The sequence below is a fragment of the Schistocerca americana genome, chromosome 6, assembly GCF_021461395.2.
Source record: "Schistocerca americana isolate TAMUIC-IGC-003095 chromosome 6, iqSchAmer2.1, whole genome shotgun sequence".
NCBI classification, from domain to species: domain Eukaryota; kingdom Metazoa; phylum Arthropoda; class Insecta; order Orthoptera; family Acrididae; genus Schistocerca; species Schistocerca americana.
In genome coordinates, this window is record NC_060124.1 from 269,316,253 (window position 1) to 269,336,214 (window position 19,962).

The 19,962-nt window shown below is 39.7% G+C and overlaps 1 protein-coding gene across 1 annotated transcript in view; it reads left to right on the plus strand.

Moving 5' to 3' along the window:
* Window positions 1–1,476: 1,476 nt before the first annotated feature.
* LOC124620086 (leucine-rich repeat-containing protein 9-like) overlaps window positions 1,477–19,962 on the plus strand; it is a 176,427-nt gene continuing 157,941 nt past the window's right edge. Inside the window, exons 1-5 of the mRNA XM_047146755.1 lie at window positions 1,477–1,557; window positions 10,836–11,090; window positions 17,029–17,169; window positions 17,246–17,380; window positions 17,486–17,665. Of these exons, the coding sequence (XP_047002711.1) occupies window positions 1,477–1,557; window positions 10,836–11,090; window positions 17,029–17,169; window positions 17,246–17,380; window positions 17,486–17,665 (792 nt within the window). The remainder of the gene's footprint in view (window positions 1,558–10,835; window positions 11,091–17,028; window positions 17,170–17,245; window positions 17,381–17,485; window positions 17,666–19,962) is intronic.

Consider the following 19,962-nt stretch of genomic DNA (forward strand, 5'->3'; position numbering starts at 1 on the left):
GGGGGGCATGAGCGGTAGCGGTTGACTGACCTTGGAATGCCGGGATGACGAATATGAAATGGGTGATGGCTGAGCAGCACAGAACCGGCCGCAGGAAAGGTGCAGCTCGACACAGGAGCAGGGCAGAGCGAAGAAACCGTAGGAGATGGAGGCTGCGTTGATAGGAGTGACTCTGCAGAGAGGTAGCATAAGGTAATCTGTGCATGAGTCAATTCAGCAGAGGCGGTAGCAGTGCGGGATTGTAACTCTGTGTTATAAGTGCGTAGTTCAACGGTTTGCTTGCGGATGTCCGATGAATCAGAGACGCGAGCCGTAATATCTTTGAGCAGAGGAGCACATGTGGAAAGCGTGGCAAAGGATGCAGAGAGCAAGGACGTGCTGCACCCGTTCGAGCACAGTATGGAAGAACCAGACACGTGGCATAGTGTAGCAGCCTGTAGGTCTGGCGAAAGCTCTTAATGATGTATAAAGTCCAACCCGATCACAGGTTCATCCACATTGGCTATATGGAATGCCCAACAAAATGTCACGACCGGGGACAGACGAAGTGACATCTTGATGGAGCCTAGGATCGCGATATGAAAGTGATTCGTGGCAATCAGTGCGAGATTAGCTGGAGAAATCATGTTGCCTGCATGCTTAGCCGGGATAATGCTGATATCAGCGCCGGTGTCGACGAGAAAGCGCATGCCTGACAACAACTCCATGACGTCGAGATGCCGCACCATCGGTGCAAGCAGTGCGGCGTCAGAAGGTAGGCGCCGTTGATGATCGCAAAGTTGTTTGGTTACGCACAAGGTTCGCAGAAGTTGCAAGCGGCATCCCTGTAGGTTGCAAGGTACCAGCAAAGCGGGTAAGCTTGGAGTCGTGGCATTGTGGGGCAAGCGGGGGACGCAGCTGGCTGCATCGTTGCTCGAGAATGCATGGGCTGCTGCTCGGGCGAGGTCAGCTGCTGTCGGGAGGGGACAGGTAGTATCTCCTGTAGGCTGCCAGGAGGCAGCTCCTGGCAGGTCACTGAGTTGCTGAGGTGCGCGCACTGGCCATTACCAGCTGCGTGTGGAACTGGTGATGCAGGGTTGCCAACTGATGGCGAATGCATGCGATCATTGAGATGCTCATCACGGATGATGTGGCGGATGGCCTCAGCCAGAGGGCGAGAAAGGCACTTGATAAGCAAAGTTTTCGCCATCGCATACTTGGGTGAAATGGGCAATGAGAGCAGCACATCACTGATTAGGTCAGGGTGGTCGTGGAGGTGGCTCACCAGGTAGATGAAATGTGGATCATCCTTCCTGATCCCGTGGATATCCAGTAGATGGTCCACCAGGATAAACCATGCCTTAGGGTTGTCCTTTTGCAACCCAGGCAGCTTAGGAAATCTGCCGGGTAACATATGTTGTTGTAGCACAGGCAGGCGAAGATCCGTGTCAGCAGTTGAGGGAGCCTATGATGCCGGGAGTGCAGTAGCAGTGGGCTATGCGACACCGGAGGGGACAGCCACAAGCAGCACACGAACTGGCGTGGAAGAAACAGCCGGTGCCATTACAGGAGCGGGCGGTAAGCGATCTTGATGTGACCACAGGGCAATGGTGGTGGCAACCAGCACGGCTGAGGGGAATGGTGTTGCCAAGACCGTGTGCAGGTGGAGGATGGGAGGGGGGTGCGATGACGTCAGGCAAGCAAGGATGTGCAACCTCATGTTTATGAGCTTTCGGAGTGCAGTTCTCGAACTGTGTCTGCACATTAAATCAGCTGGAAGACGACTGCTTAACCGGAGGGTGAAACACAATGTTCTTCACACGATTATCATTCACCATGTCGGTGAGCAGCGTGCACTGTCCAGGTGGCAGTTCCTGCTGTGTAGTAGCATTTTATGGTGGCCATATTGGGCCAGCAATGGTTAAGTTGCCACTGGCATAGCAGGGGCCAGAAAATAGTTCACTTTTAACCAACTGTACATTAGGAACACTACTAAAAACACAAGCACAATTGCTAGGGTGCAACGCACTTGCACAAAACGAAACTGGTAGATTCATTGTTTTCAAGACAATGTGGGCTGATACACGGAGTCAGTTACTGATGAAAGTAAGCACAAAATAATTCCCAAGCGCATGATGTTGAAGACAGGGTCACCACTGTGCATATTACGTGTCGTAGACCTGTAATGACACACTTGTAGATTAAGAATTAATTCGGCACTGAACAGAGCGAATACAGAAATGGATGTCAAACATGGCGTGAGTGAACAAAGGCAGAATGCAGAGCCAAAGAGAATAATCAATGAAGTGTCACTTCGCATCAGAGATGCCACAAGTTAAATGTGTCATCTTCCTGTGAACAAAACTTGTAGATCTTCTTGGATCAGCAAAGGACAATCTCCATGTGTGGTCGCTCTGTGCTTACACAATTTCTTGTAGCTGTGGGAAGTCATACATTGGACAAACTTGTCATACTGTGGAATACAGAACATGAACAACACATGCATTTACGCCAAGCAGAGAAATCTGCAGTGTCTGAGCATTGTCTCAGTACAGGGCACAATATGGATTGCAAAAATACTAAAATTCTCTCATCAATGTCTTCATACTGGGACAGCATAATTAAGAAGCAGTGGAAATTTGCACCTAGACAAATCTTGTGAACAGAGATAATGGGCTCCAACTTAGCACAGCACTGGATCCATCACTGGTACAATATTAAAGTCACAGTGGCCACTAAAGCAAACTCTTTGTTATATAAGGGATGATACTTCGGTGATAACTTAAACATTCAGGTGACAATGGCCAGTCAACATCAGTGCACAGTAGGAATGACAAACTTTGCATGTGCTTTGAAGTCCTTCATTCACTGTCTTATTTATTTATTTATTTACACCTCAAGTTCCGTAGGACCAAATTGAGGAGCAAATCTCCGAGGTCATGGAACGTGTCAGTACATGAACTTACAACATAAAAGTAATAACAGACCAAAATAAATGTTTATGAACCTGAAAGAAAATCAGTCCATAAGTTTAAGCAAATGCTATCAGCAATACAATGAGAATCAGCTTAATTTTTCAAGGAACTCCTCGACAGAATAGAAGGAGTGACCCATGAGGAAACTCTTCAATTTCGATTTGAAAGCGTGTGGATTACTGCTAAGATTTTTGAATTCAAGTGGCAGCTTATTGAAAATGGATGCAGCAGTATACTGCACACCTTTTTGCACAAGAGTTAAGGAAGTCCGATCCAAATGGAGGTTTGATTTCTGCCAAGTATTAACAGAGAGAAAGCTGCGTATTGTAGGAAATAAACTAATATTGGTAACAAGAAACGACAATAAGGAATATAAATATTGAGAGGCCAATGTCAAAATACCCAGACTCGTGAACAGAGGTCGACAAGAGGTTCGTGAACTCACACCACTTATTGCCCGAACCGCCCATTTCTGAGCCAAAAATATCCTTCTAGAATGGGAAGAGTTACCCCAAAACATAATACCATATGACATAAGTGAATGAAAATAAGCAAAGTAGACTAATTTACGTGTCGGAGTATCACTCACTTTCGATACCGTTCGAATAGTGAAAATGGCAGTATTAAGTCTTTGAACAAGATCCTGAACATGGGTTTTCCACGACAGCTTACTATCTATCTGAACACCTAGGAATTTGAACTGTTCAGTTTCACTAATCATATGTACTGCACTACTTGAAACCGAGTCAATGTTGCACACAAAATCCTTTACTACCAAGCTAGTGTCATCAGCAAACAGAAATATTTTAGAGTTATCCATAATACTAGAGGGCATATCATTTATGTAAATAAGGAGCAGGAGCAGCCCCAGCACTGATCCCTGGGGCACCCCCGACTTGACAGTACCCCACTCAGATCCCACATCACAGCCATTATCAACATTGTGAATAATGACCTTTTGCTGCCTGTTGCTAAAGTAAGAGGTGAACCAATTGTGAGCTACTCCCCTTATTCCATAATGGTCCAATTCTGGAACAATATTGTGAGATCAACACAGTCAAATGCCTTTGTTAAATCAAAAAATATGCCAAGCGTTCGAAACTTTTTGTTTAGCCCATCCAGTACCTCACAGAGAAAAGAGAATACAGCATTTTCTGTTGTCAAACGACTTCTAAAGCCGAACTGTACATTTGATAGCAAGTCATTTGATATAAAATCATCAATTAACCTTACATACACAGCCTTTTCTATAACTTTTGCAAAGGCTGATGGCATTGAAATAGGTCTAAAATTATCTACATTATTCCTTTCTCTCTTTTTATAAAGCGGCTTTACTACTGAGTACTTTAATCGCTCAGGAAACTGACCATTCCTAAAGGAAAAATTACAAATATGGCTAAATACAGGGCTAACATGTGCAGCACAGTATTTTACTATTCTACTAGGCACTCCATAATAACCATGAGAGTCCTTAGTCTTTAGTGATTTAATTATTGACTCAATCTCCCTCTTGTCTGTATCACAGAGGAGTATTTCAGACGTCAATCTCGGAAATGCATTTACTAAGAAATTTATATCATTTCCTGTAGAAACTAAATTTTTATTTAATTCACCAGCAATGCTCAGAAAATGGTTGTTAAATACTGTACATATATCTGATTTATCAGTAACAGGAATATTATTACTGCGAACTGACTTTATATCATCAACCTTGTGCTGCTGACCAGACGCTTCCTTCACAACTGACCATATGGCTTTAATTTTATCCTGTGAATTAGCTATTCTATTTGCATACCACATACTTTTTGAATTGCTAATAACATATTTAAGCACCTTACAATACTGTTTGTAATGGGCTACTGTAGCTTGATTGTGACTACTTCTAACATTTTGATATAATTCCCGCTTTGTTCTACATGATATCCTTATCCCACTAGTCAGCCAACCGGGCTGTCCATTACTGCTAGTACCCCTTTTAGAATGTTCTAATGGAAAGCAATTCTCAAAGAGCATGAGAAATGTGTTATGGAAAGCATTGTATTTATCATCTATATTATCGGCACTATAAACATCTTGCCACTCTTGTTCCTTGACAAGTTTTGAAAAACTCTATTGCTATTGGATTAACTTTCCTACGTAGTTTGTAATTAAATACGACATTGGTTTGAGTACAAAAACCTTTTAGTGTTAAAATTTGTGCATCATGGTCTGAAAGGCCATTCACCCTTTTACTAACAGAATGCCCATCTAGTAATGAAGAATGAATAAAAATATTGTCTATGACTGTGCTGCTGTTCCCCTGCACCCTAGTTGAAAAAAACACAGTTTGCATCAGATCATATGAATTTAGGAGATCTACCAACATCCTTTTTCTTGCACAATCATGTACAAAATTAATATTGAAGTCACCACACATAACTACTTTCTGGTACTTCCTACAAAGTGAATCAAGAACCCTCTCTAGCTTAAGCAAAAATGCTCTGAAGTCGGAGTTAGAGGACCTATAAACAACAACAATTAGAAGTTTAGTTTCACTAAATTCAACTAATGCTGCACAACTTTCAAATATCTGTTCAGTGCAGTGTTGTGATACGTTTATGTACTCAAATGAAATACTGCTTTTTACCTACAGAGCCACTCCCCCACCCCGCAAGGAACTCCTTGAGAAACAGCCAGCTAATCTGTAGCCTGGTAAAGGAAGCCTCTGAATTATCAAATTATTTAAGTGGTGCTCTGATATACCAATAATTTCAGAGTTAACATCTATTAGCAGTTCACTAACTTTATCTCTAATACCTCTTATATTTTGATGAAATATGCTAATTCCTGCTCTACTTGGAAACATTACATCCTCTGGAGGTGAGCCCTTAGTTAGAGGCACTTCCTTTAAGCAGGTATACCTATCAGCTCACTTCAGTCTAAAAAAGGTGCAGCTCTAACACCAACTACTACAGGAATTTTTCCATGAGTGATACCACCACCACCACCACCACCACCACGCACTACACTGTCACCTATAAGCTTAGCCAGCCTCCCCTTCCCATACCTATTGAGGTGCAGGCCATGCCTAGTGAAACACCATCTACTGGTAGACCCAACTGGCACCACTGAGATGTGATCCATGCCCTCCACCATCAGTGCCCTCCTCAGCCCCACAGTAACGCGCCTAACAGCCGCATTAAGGTGAGGCCGATCATGACGCTGAAACAGTTGCACGAAATGCACATTAGTGCCACCATTTTGAGTAGCTATCTTAACCAAGTCACCACTGACATCATATTCCCCGTCCCTATCGAGACTGTTCCCTGCTCCACCCACTATCACTATCTGATACCCTTTCGTAAAATTCTTACATAACTCAACTCCCCTATGCTTTCAGTCACCTGAGCCAACCCTGCACTAGGCTTCACAATGCTGGTGACCTGGTACTCACTCCCCAACACTTCCTGCAACTGCTGGCCCACACCTCTACCGTGTGAACTATCTAGCAACAGAACCTTCTTTCTGCTAGACTTTGCAACTAACCTAGGCCTCCTAATTGCTGAGGACTGCTGCAAGTTACCTACATCTACGGCTACACGAGGCTCCTCTCCACTCAACTCTGACAGTTGGTCATATCTATTGCATGTATGCAAAGTAAAACTGTCTTAATACCTCCTCTTCCTAGCTACCTTCTTGCCAACTGCCAGTTCCCGTTCCCCACCACCCTTCACCCTCCTCAACCTATCTAGTTCCTCCTTTGCGCATTGTAACTGCACCTGAAGGGCACAGATCTTACGCTCCTGCTCCTTTATTAACTTGTTTCTACTACAGATTCTACATTCCCAGGAGAGGATCTCCCTAAAATGACCACTGGCTTCCCCACTGCATTCCCCCCAATGAAAATACTTTGAACAAATCCCACACTATAATCCACTACTCACAAACCTACGACAGAGCCCACACTTTTCACTCATGGTAAAATTTTACAGTTACTGAAAAAAACTATACGTCTATGCTACCAAAGTCCAGTTACACCAGTAGAACTATTTAAGAACTAACAATAATGGTCTTGAAATTCTCTGCCTACTAAGAAAGCAGCTACTTGTAGTAATACTACTACAACAAAGCCGATACCAATACCAGCAAAACTTCACCAAATTATTAGCTAAAACCAAAAATTAAAATGACCACTGTAACACTAAGCGAAGTTAAAACACTAAATGAAAATTTTACTGAAATATTTCACTAGAAAGAATAATAAACGTCAGTTGAAAACTAAAGCACGAAATTTACTAAACGACTTCAACACACTGAAAACTCTATAAAACACAGCAAGCGAACGATTGCAAAAGTTTATTCATTCGTTATTTCGCCACAAATGGCATGCAACACCGCTGAAATCTATTAAATTTAATAACTGTATTACAGAGCACAAATACGTTTGTCAGTACTTAGCTTATATCCGTTACAGCTGCAGTGCACGCCGCAAAATGTAAACACACTGATGAGGCACAAGGCTTAGAACGACGAAAGCAGACTCACAAATAATAGACCACTCAAGTCAATAACACAGGAAGAAAGACTGAGATTAATGAAAATCCACTAGTATGTTACTTTTATGGCAAATATTAAAACAAATAAACTTTAAAATAAGTAAATGAAGTCTAAAATTTATAAAATCTTAACGAGCTATTTCAACAGCAGCGCAGCACACGTGACGTCAGGTGGCATAGCTGTTCTTATCTATATCAATCATGAAATCTTCAGTACTGGGTATGAATCTGACACCATCATACCTGTGTGTTTCCTACACTGGCCTAAATAAAAAGCTTCAGTAATAGCTCAGCAGTGTATCTGTCATACCTGAAGACACCTGGGAATGATTTCCAGATTTCATGACTGGTTGCTGTGTTTGACAATATATTTAAATACATCCCACCCTAGTAACCACATTAATTTCCTAGTCCATATATGAGTATCATTTTGCAGTTTTTGTGTAATATTATAGAATCTTAGGTAGCATCAGAGGAATTAAATTAGTAAAAAAAGTCATTCACTACAAGGTGAAAATATACTGCGTAATCAAGAATTTCATGAAGCTCGTTGCTTCTTTTTGTTTCTACTTATTCATAGCATGTCAAAATGATCATTTTACCAGTGAATAAGAACATTCCTTCAGTAAAGGACTAATCAGTAACTGAAGTAAAGTGACTGTGTTGCAGACAGTGTTAGTTCTGTTAGGGGAAATTCACAGTGTGACTAATAGCATTGTCTTCGTACCTGTAAAATATGCATTTCTTTAAATACAAACTTTTTTGGTTGTCTTTAGCATAACTATAATATATATCAAATGAAACTACAAGTTTACACTATCAGTCACAATTTATTTATTTCCACACTTTGTTTCAGTCATTTAAATCTTCATTGTCAAGATGATTTATGTAGAGTGATACTGTACTCCATGTATGTATTGTGTTATGAATTAGATTCCATAGGCTTCTTTGCTCCCTTCAGTGTTTACAAAGTCTGATGGTGTAGATCATCTGACATGACAGAAAAAGGGACCTGAGACCACTGGATATATTATTACGAGAGTAATACCAAAAAGTAAAGTCTCCTATGTTTTTATAAGTACATAGACCTGTTTATTTCTACAATCGTTTACATCAGTTTACAGCTTGAACATTTAGCTATCTTTTGACATAATCACCATTTCTGTCGATGCATTTTTATAGACACTGTGCAGTTTTTGTATTCCCATGTCATACCAGCTCGCCGCCATGCTGTTAAGAAAGTTATGAACCTCTTCTTTCACCTCATCGTCAAACCTGAATCACTTTCTGGCCAAATGTTCTTCTAACTTAGGGAACAGGTGATAGTCACTGGGCACCAAATCAGGACTATAGAGTGGGTGGGTGACTATGTTCCACTGAAACTGTTGCAGGAGAGCAACGGTTTGCCGAGCGATGTGTAGGCAAGCATTGTCATGGAGAATGTGTACGCCCTTGCTCAACATTCCTTTTTCTCCGGTTCTGACTTGCCCATTTGCATTTTTTCAGAGTCTCACAGTACCTGTCAGCGTTAATTGTGGTCCCAGTGGGCATAAAGTCTACCAACAATACCCCTTTCCGATCCCAAAAAATGGTCATCATGACTTTACCAGGAGACTGTGTTTCTTTGAATTTCCATGGCTTTGGTGAAGAAGGATGCCGCCACTGCCGTGATTGTTGCTTGGTCTCAGGTGTAAAGTGGTATGCCCAGGTTTTGTCACCCGTGACAATTGAGTCCAGAAAGTTGTCCTGTTCGGCTTCAAGGCAGTGAAGAAATGTGCAGGAAGCATCAACTCATTCCCGCATGTGGTCCTCAGTCAGCATGTGTGACACCCATCTTGCGCACACCTTCCTGTAGCTCAATGTTTCCGTTAAAATTCTGTGAGCAGTGCTTCAGGAAACCTCAGGAACCAACGTGCAGAGATCATCCAGGGTGATCCGCCGATCTTCACGTATGCTTTGCTCAACCTTCAACATTGTCTCCTCAGAAATTGAGGGTCTCCTGCTTCTTTGTTCGTTGTGAATTTCGGTCCGACCAGTTGCAAACTCTCTACACCACTTACGAACATTGTTGACATCCATGCACGACTCACCATACTCTTCCGTCAATTGACAATGGATTTCCATCAGCGCAGTGCCTTTTCCGTTCAAAAACTGAATAACTGGGTGCAATTCGCACTTGGCAGTGACATCCACGGGAGTCCATTCTCAACGGCTGCCAAGTCAAGACTGAGCACCTCAGCATGGCGTGCGCATGTTTACACACAGTGCGTGTAGCACTCTTCATAAAAGTGTGAGCAACTACCACACAAACAGAGTTATGTACTTATTTTTTTATAAGAGTCCTTGCATTTGGGATTACCCTTGTACTTTTCTATTTATATTTTTGTTCATCCTTTCAGTGAAAGACCTCCATAAAACTGTGAACCATATACTGAAATAATGTTTTGTTTTATTCTCTGTTTTATTGTCTGCTGTACCATGCCACATATTACCCCACAGTTATGACGGAACACATGCATGTTGTATTAATCCTCAGAAATTCACCTGATGATGCTTTGTGGAAATAAATAAACTACAACTAAAACAGCAAGCTTGTTGCTTCATTCGATAGGCATTTCTGATCATATGTTGATGTATCTTTTCTTCTTGCCCACTTAACTTTTCCCTGTAGATCAAATTCACACGTATTCTACAGAAAAATACACTAGTTGCGACAAACGACTACTTTTTCCAATTCAGCTGCTACTGATTGTCAAGTGTCATATCAGTTACATAATCTGTACCAAAAGTAAAGCTTTAAACATGGCTGCATTTTCAGCGACCATTACAAGGTAAAATTAAAACAATTGCAGCCCTCAGTCGTGAAAATGAAGTCTTTTTGGCCTGGGTTTCAACCACTTCTAAGAGTGCCTTCATCAGAAATAAAACATTTAAAACTGACATGTCACGTCTGATGCTACCACAGCTCGACATGTGCTGCAGCCCTTAGTGGCCTGCCTCTATGTTTTCTATTTCTAATATTTTGTGACTAAAGCGCTATCACTTCATATTTATTTTATACATGACATGCCAATTTTAAATGTTTTATTTCTGATGAAAGCACTCTCAGAACTGGCCGAAACCTAGGTCAAAAAGGCTTCATTTTCAAAGCGGAGGGCTGGAATTGTTTTAATTTGTAACAAAAGTATTTTTTCCTTACATTTCATACTTATGAAGTCAAATTTGAAAATAAGGATCTCAGATAGAAGAACAATATTCACAGAAACATGATAAATTAAGTAATAAATTAAGTAATAAATAAAGCTCAATTTTTGAATTTAAAATTACCTGTTCGTTTCTGTTTCAGGCAGTTGCCAAACAGCGCAGTGAAGATTTAAGCAGTCATGGAGAAGAAAAGAAAGAAGTGACTGAAGGAAAAGATAATGAAATGTTAACAATGGTGTCACATTTCTATGATTCAATAAAATCTCTGACTAATTTTCATTCTCAGTATCCACAGTTGACTACTTTGTACATTACTGGGATACCCCTTGATTCCCTGAATGGAGTGCAACATTTACCACATCTTACACAGTTGTTTGCTATGAAATGTAAACTGCGAGTAAGCTTGTTTTCCTTTTACCATATTAATGTTTCAACACATGGTGTTTGAGTCAGTACGAGGTAGAGCATTACTTAATTTAGAAATCACTTCAGATGCCATTATGGAGAAGTTTAAAATTTTAAATTATTTTATGTATTTAGCAATAGCACAATTAATATTGGTTATTGACTATTGTCTGCTTAATGTTAATGTTTGTTCACAAGTGGCCCAGTGCTAGAACATGTATCTGGATTCCATCTGTACTCAGTTTATGAAAAGTGACCCCACTAGGTTGCGAGATAAGCATGTATGAAGACAGAAAATTGACTACGCTACTCGTAAGCAGTAAGTGAAGCATTCCCATCAAGAAACTCTCCAGTGGTGATCCCACAATGAACAGCAGCATTTAGGACAACTTAATAAGGCTACTTTGATGAACTGTGCTCACTTTGACATGGAAACCATTCTACGATTGCTGCCCTTATGGGTAACTGGTCCAAAAAGGTCTCTCTTTCATGGTTCCTCCATACAGTATTTTTCACTACACAGATCTGCCTATGTTATATGCAAAATGTAAAAGTTGTATGCTTCAGTGCCATGCTGTTGACTGCAATAAAGATTCACATGTGTAATGGCTTTTGACTTCCTCAGTGATTGCAGTGATGAGTTCACTCTTTCTTCGCACCCACCAGGAAATCAGTGTTCCATCGACTGTTTCAAGCCTGTAAAGCAGCACATCTTTTGATTTTACTACTCTTATCACATCTGTCACAGACCAATCGATTCCACTCGTAATCTCCTTCAGGGCCCAGCCAGTTGGGCCATGTGAGAATATTCTTCATTTGCTATCTACACTGTGCGTTATCCCAGGGATCTCGTCCATCACCACTATCAGAGCACACGATTCAGAACATCAACAACAAAATTTTTGGGGTCATATATGCAATAATATTGTAATCTCAAACTACTGCTGTTCTAGTCAGAACACCTAGCAACATAGCTTGCAAGCAAAGAACTCATCGCACGGAGCCACAGCATCTTTGATGACACTTACAAGTTTGTTGCCCTATTAAGCAACATGGGACAACATGCTCACATTATCAGTGATGGCATACTAGCACCTCTAGCCTATGGAAAATTTGCTGCTGCCAAAGAGATGTTGCACCATATGTTTGCAAAGACATCAGAGCAACAGTTGCGAGTGATTTATGGGGACACTTTTGGGAACAGAACACCATCTTAGTTTTAAAGACATCTTCGTACCTAAATCACTTCGTCTCTCATGCCAGACATAGTGCTTTGGATGCTATGGCTCATTGGCTCATCAAACTACCATAACTGATACAGATGCCAATGACCTTCCAAAATAGTGGATTACAAATTAGTCTTAGCTGATAGTCTTCTTGCAGTCCTCCAGCGACAACAATATGGATATACCAGACTAGAGTGATCACTGTCATAGAGGACACGTGGCCCACAGCTGCTAGCATTTGAGCGATTTTGTGTACTCACAAGAGTGATATCACTAGCCCATGCCACAAGGATTCTGTCCTTCATCCAGTTGCGCCAATTATGCCCATGGCCGACAATAACAATCTTCACATAGGCAAGACGACTTGACTTTGCCTATGTTGGTTTCAAGCTCACTTCAACAGCCAGGTAGACAACTACTCCATGCCCTACAACCATCCAAATGCAATGTGCAATTTGGATTGCAGTGCTCAGCAAAGTCAGTCATAGATCAGACACTTGGCCCAAACTAGTTTTGCCCTGTCTGTGAGTCACACTAGTTAGACTTCTCAATGAATCAATAATTCCAGATCAGCACCAGCACAGAAGTGAGCACCAGAACTGATCTCAGGCATCAGTTTTCTATATGGCTTTCATCTCTCCCCTGATCTGGTGTGAGGCATCCTTATACAATCCAATAGTGGAGGATCAGTACCCAGTATCACTGGCAGTCTACCACGACATCAAGAGGTGGATCCAGAGGAAACTAATCTGACACCACCAGCCTAAACATCAGCAGACAACATAGACTTGCAGTCAGGGCATACTGAACTGCAAAATTCACTACAGAAAGAGATCAGTAAGGAGAACTTTGTTGACAGTGAGCGCGCATCCTCCATGTTTCCCAGACAACACATATGACATTTAAACTGTGAAGCATTAGACATGACACTTTGTAAAAGTTCTACGTCACGTGTCGGTTTGCTGCAATGCACACAGACAGGTACAGAACAGGCTAAAAGTGCCTAAAACTACCAACACAGCTGCCTGGACTGACATCACTACTCATGCATATCAGAACATGGCAGAGTAACAGACACTTTGAGTGCTGGCACAATGCTCATGGTGAGATCTGCTGTGCGACAATCCCAGCCAAATGACATAAGTGTGAGACTGGTACACAACTATGTTGTGGTTAAAGGACAGCAGGAGAAACAGCAATTTGACCACAGTTTTATATCCAGACAGTTCAGTCACCACTACAGACTACCCAAGGTTGATGTCACAGCTACAGGCCAATGGTTTTGTAATGACCAGAGCTCCTTGGAAATTACTGCTGCCAGCAAGTCCACACAGAGAAATGGACAACACCTTACCGCTTCCCCCTTCATCCCAATGGCCAATCACTCTGCTACAAAATGGCCCAGCTGTGGTGTGCAGCTAGCAATGGCTCGGTTGGTCAAGCAAACTGTGCAAGGAGGACATCAGCAGCTGTGACATTCAGAGACCTCCTCCTACCACTGCTCTGCACTCCAGAGGGGAAGAAGGAGGAGTTTTTCTTTGTGGGGTAATGGTATATGCTATTAAGATTTGGAAGAAAGAATAATAGGAGATTCCAACATACGTTTCTTGTACATAGTCAATAAGTTGCCTTAACTAATAAATTATTCTTGACAACTTACCACTAATATACTGTAGATTTTGACCCCAAGTTAATTTATCATTTAAATATATTTTCAAAAACTTTATATAGTTTTGATCATCTGGCGGAAGCTTATCTTTTAGACTGAAAACCATCCACTACATTTTGTTTTCATTCAGCAAGACTCCATTTGCCTTAAGCTAATTGGATGCTTGATCAACTGTCTTTGCAACACAAGTTTTAAGGCTACTGTAACCATGACTACTATAAAGAAAAGTAATATCATTTGCAAATAACACTGTACTTTATTTACTAAATGATGGCAGATCATTAATCATTGTCACAACCAAAAAGAAAAAAGTGGCATGGAACTCCTACCTACCTTGTTCCATACTTGACATTTCTTTGCCAAGACAGACAACTTGCTTACAGTTCCATAGCTGTGAGTTTAATAGTTTAAGGCTGTTATCTCTAATGCCATAAAACCCCATTCATTCTACAAGTAGTATATGCCCTACACACTCAGAGGCTGTGTTTAGACCTCAAAAATTGACTTGGTCAGAGCCTTTGCCCTCAAATACTTGATGTAGCTTCAAGGCTGGACTCACCTCCTTTCTTACCGGAGTGATGGCAAAAAAAAAGAACAAAGCTGTGAGTATGGGTCATCAGTCAATCAGTCATGCCTGGGTAACTCAGTCAGTAGAGCACTTGCCCACAGAATGCAAAGGTCCGTGGTGTGAGTCCTAGTCTGGCACAGAGTGGTAATCTGCCAGGAAGTTAGTATACCATAACTAGTGTCAGGATGTGCTTGATCTATTGTGGGCTTATTACTGATACAATGTAAATTGCACTATCTTAGAAAATTTTACAGCTCAGTGACACTACATGTATAGGTTGATGTATGAAAATCTGCATTCAGACCTCCACATATTACAATGTCATAATGCACCCATCTAATCTCCCTGAATACATCTAACAGTGTGTCCAATTTCCCTAGAAATATGTTGATGATACACTTAGCACAAGGACAGTATTACTAATCTGAAATTGTCAGTAACTATGTCACCTTAGGTGAGCTGTGCAAGGATTTTCAGAGTTCTGTTCTAGCCACAAAAAATCTAGATCCACTCTAATAACAGAACAATTGAGTGACTGGTTTACAAAGATTGCCACACCACCTCCTACATGCAGTTTTCTACAATAGCTGTTTGCTATATTATAGTTACCAAATTTGACAACTACAAATTCATTCTCAGTAGCCCACTGTTCACTACAACAAAAAGAAATTGGCCAAGTGCAAGTATGACTCGCACACTGAGGTTTTCCATGCAAACTTAATTATGTCTATAGATAGTTCATTCACAGACAGATTTCATGATTCTAGGTCAACAGAAAGTACCCTAAGGGTTTGGTGAATGACTTTGATGGTGTGAAAATATAATTTTTTGATTACATCATCAGATGGATGAAAAAAAATTGTCATTTTTCATATCATACAATAAAAAATTAATGATTTTTGGATTTTTTCCTGTACTTGCAGTGTCAAACCTAAGTTCTTGTCAAATTTCATGATTCTAAGTCAACAGGAATCACCTTATAAGTTTTTATGAGTGAGTTTTCAAATATCAAAATGTGTGACATAAATTGCCATATCCTTTGATAGAAATGAGATAGAAGCATAAAATTTTTACGCCTCCAAGGCAACACAGATCTTAATATGTGACATAAATTTGAACTTCAAACGATGGAAAATCCAGGATGGAATGTAAAAATGTTATGAGAAGGAAAGTTGCTACTCACCATATATCGCGACAGCATCTCCACTATATGGTGAGTAGCAACTTTCCTTCTCATAATATTGGTAAATTTGAACTTGATACATCTGTCTGTTCCTTAGAACAAGGGTGCTTAACAGTCAGACAGACAAACAGTCGGACAACAAAGCCCTCTTACAAGGATTCTGTTTTGATTTTACAGATTGAGGCATGGAAACCTAAATGAATCATATTTATTATCTAATCCAAAATTATTTAGAAAAAATTCTTCATCATTTACTCCTTGAATGTTCAGATACCAGGAGCAAATTTTTAAATCATAACTGTTACAGGTATTTATTTTAGACTGAACGTTTTGGCGAATGGTATAAAAGCTTTTACAGTATTTATCTTTTGGGCTTCTTCATCTTGCTGCCTTCCACTTAAAAATCATTTAGACAGAGAAGAGGTACTGTTTTCTACCTACCCACAACACTTGAAACTACTTCTTCCACTAAAACTCTCTTCTCTCTTTTTAGTGGTACTGTAGTTACTGTTACTGTTGCTGCTATTGTTGTTGGTGAAACATCTGTAACAGCTCATCAACACAATGTTAATGAAATCTTAAAATAATAGATTAATACTGTGATTTATGGTTTCCTGCTGAGTAATTGTTGTTTTCATACTAGATAATTTATCAGAGAATATTGAGGAAAGGACTAATAATTGTAAGTCTCAATATGGCTGATAACTGTTTTTAAGATTGCCACAAATTACACATAATTTCTCATGAGTGAAGTCACAGTGAACTGTGACAACACTGTAACTTCATGGTATTGCACCTTTGGAATTACTGTTCAGGCTAAATGTAAGATTGTATCACTATTTATTTAATTCAACAGTGTTACTTAAGTCCAATTTTTCTTATTCAAAAAATCAAGGTAACTTGTGCATGGTCAAAACATCTTTAAATTTTGCATAAGTGATAAAGAAAGATGTAAAATTATGTAGTATGATCAGAGCAGATTATTTTTTCAATAATGGGCTTGTAAAAAGATATATACTCACCAACAGCGAAATTTGCCATAAAACAACTGCATGTATATTTTGCATGAGTATTATTACTGATATACACCAGTGTAATCAGTTTACTTGGGTGCAAAAATAGCAGACCACAGCAAATTGTTTCCTAAAATCCTTCTTGTGGTGGACTTCAAACCGACGTCAAATTTTTAGATAGTTTGAAAAAAATATTACTAGTCTCGTGTTACTATCTAGTGTATTCTAACATCATGTTTTTTTTCTTTTTATTACATCTATACATTTACAGAATGTAAGTGCTGTGGAAGAGTGCTATCATTTGGAGAAACTGTGCTTATACTCCAATGTGATCCAAGAAATACCTGATCTTAAGCACGTGCAGAAATTGCAAGCTTTGTGGTTATCAGGAAATGAAATTTCCTGTATTAAGGTGAGTACTCAAAAGAAATCCTAATTTTCCTCTGTAAATCTGGCATATGTTCACATCTAATTTTCAGTTGTTCTAGAATCTTGAATCTCAGAAGAATTTGTGTGAACTGTATCTAAATAATAATAAAATCAAGGAAATAGGCTCATCATTGAAGGAAAACAAAAATTTGCATACCTTGAATTTGGCTGCCAATCCAATCTTTTCCCTGAAGGTAATTTTGTGTATACTTTAAATTACCTAATTTGATCATTCATACCAATTCTGATAATATAGTTCTTTATGTCAATCTGCAGGTAATGTATCTTTTGTCTTTCAGGAAATAATCAGCTTGGCAGAACTTCCATCTCTCACATCTCTAATACTTGCAGACTCTCAGCATGACATGCAACCAATGACTGAACTCTTGAACTACAGCTCATATATTATCTATCATTTAAACAAGCTGGAAATCTTGGATGGATATCCAGTTGATCAAAGAGAGAGAAGCAGAGTGACGGTAACTTCTTGAAAGTATCAAAATATAGTTGACACAATTTCTTTTATGTTTTTTGATGAATCCTCCTCCTCGTGATATTTGTCTAGTTTTAGCAGATTCAAACAACATATATATTTATTTGTATCGGTTAATAATTGGTAATATTATTTTGTGATATTTTAATGTTCATCTTTGAACTACTTCCTGTATAGTTATAGCATTCTTCCAGCAAAGTAGTGGCAATTTAAGGTACCAATAATGGAGGTGAATAGTTATCATGTACCATTATCTCCAAAGTAGACCACAAAGCCTCGATAATACTGAGATCTAGTGACTGTGGTGACCAGGAGAGAGGCAACCATTCATCCTCTGTTTCACAAAATCAGTCCTAGATGATGCAAGCCATGTGAACAGGAGCCCTGTTGTCTTGGAACATAGCATCACCATAGTGGAACAAACATTGTACCATGGGATGGACCTAATCTGCCAGAATGGTCACATAAGCTTTTGCAGTAAGGCGACCTTGCAGAATAAGCATGGGGCCCATGGAATACCATGATATGGCTGCCCAAATCATCACTTAATCCATGCTATATTTCACTCTTGGAATGTTAACTTGGTCAAAAGTTGGAAACAGTGTCAAACAAGACTCACGTACATCTACATCTATGACTTTTTCCAGATAGTCTCCATTTATCTTCAAGATTCTGCTGGTCAGTTCTTTCAGCACCTCAGTGACACACTCCCATGGATCAACCAACCTATGACCATTCGTGCTGCCCTTCTCTGTATATGTTCAACATCCCCTGCTAATTTGTTTTTGGTTGTGTCCCACACAATTTAGCAGTATTCTCGAATCAGTTGCACTAGTCATTTGTACGGAGTCTCATTTGTAGACTAGTTGCATTTACTTAGCAATAAACAAAAGTGTGCTACCTGTTTCACCCTTGACTGAGCCTATGTGATCATTCCATTTCACTTCCCTGCGATGTGCTACACCCAGGTATTTGTATGAGTTGACTGATTTCAATTGTGACTCATTGATATTATAGTCATAGGATATTATAGTCATAGGATATTATAGTCATAGTACACTACATTATTTCATTTTCTGAAGTGCACAGTTTTACATTTCTGAACATTTAAAGCAAGCTGCCAATATTTGCACCAGTTTGAAATCCTATCAAGGTCTGACTGGATATTTATGCAGCTTCTTTCAGCCAGTACTCCATCATGGATGACAGCATCATCTGCAAAAAGTCCAAGGTCACTATTGGACTTTTCTTTACCTGCACAAACAGCTTGCTTGTGACCCTGTAGGTATGATTTTAATAGTTTTAAGGCTGTTACCTACAATGCTGTAGTAATCCATTTTTTCTAGAAGTATTTTATGCTTTACACACTCAAAAGCCTTACTTAGATCACAAAAGGTGACTTGAGAAAATCCTTTGTCCTCAAACACTTGGTGTATGTATTTGACTACTGAGTCTATAGCATCAACAGTTGACAAGTTTTTCCTAAAACCATACTGTGATTTGCTAATTATTCGTGCATTTTCAAATTACATGGATAACTGTTGGTGTATTACACATTAAAACACTTTACAAAGAGCTGGGACTGTGGAAGTTGATCTGTAACTTGAAGGTGAGTCAGTATCTCCTATTTTATATATTGGGACTACCCTGGCCACTTTAAGCTCATCAGGAAAATATCCCTCAGATATACACTTATTTATGCAGTATGCTATTAAAGGGTACACAATACAATCTATTACTTTTTTTTAGAATGTTACAAGAAATGTCATATATGTCTACACTCTCAGATGATTTAAGATGTTTAATGGTTTTTGGGATGAGACTAGGTGGGACTTTAGAGAAGGTAAACATACTTGTATTTGCTAGTGGTTTACAGACATTTTTTGAAAGAATCTCATATGAGTTAATGACAGGTTTTCTGATAGCATTTCCTACTTCTTCTACTGATTCAATAAAGAAATCATTGAATTGCTGAGGGCATATACTGATTTTTTTTCTTTCATCTTTATTAACAGTATTTATTAATTTCCATGCAGCTTTGCATTTATTCATGGAATTCTCAATACTGCTGAAGCTGTGTGCTCTTTTGGCTTCCACAATGGCTTTTTTGTACTTATTCCTACATTGTACATAGGCTGATCTGGCATGGTTGGTCTTCAGATTTTGATGTGTACTATCCAACAACATAACTTGATTTTTCAGATTTGTTAGTTGGCTTTTACGTGTTTATACCCTTGCCTTTGGAGCCTTTGTTGATTACTTTGCATTTCTTTATCAGAATGC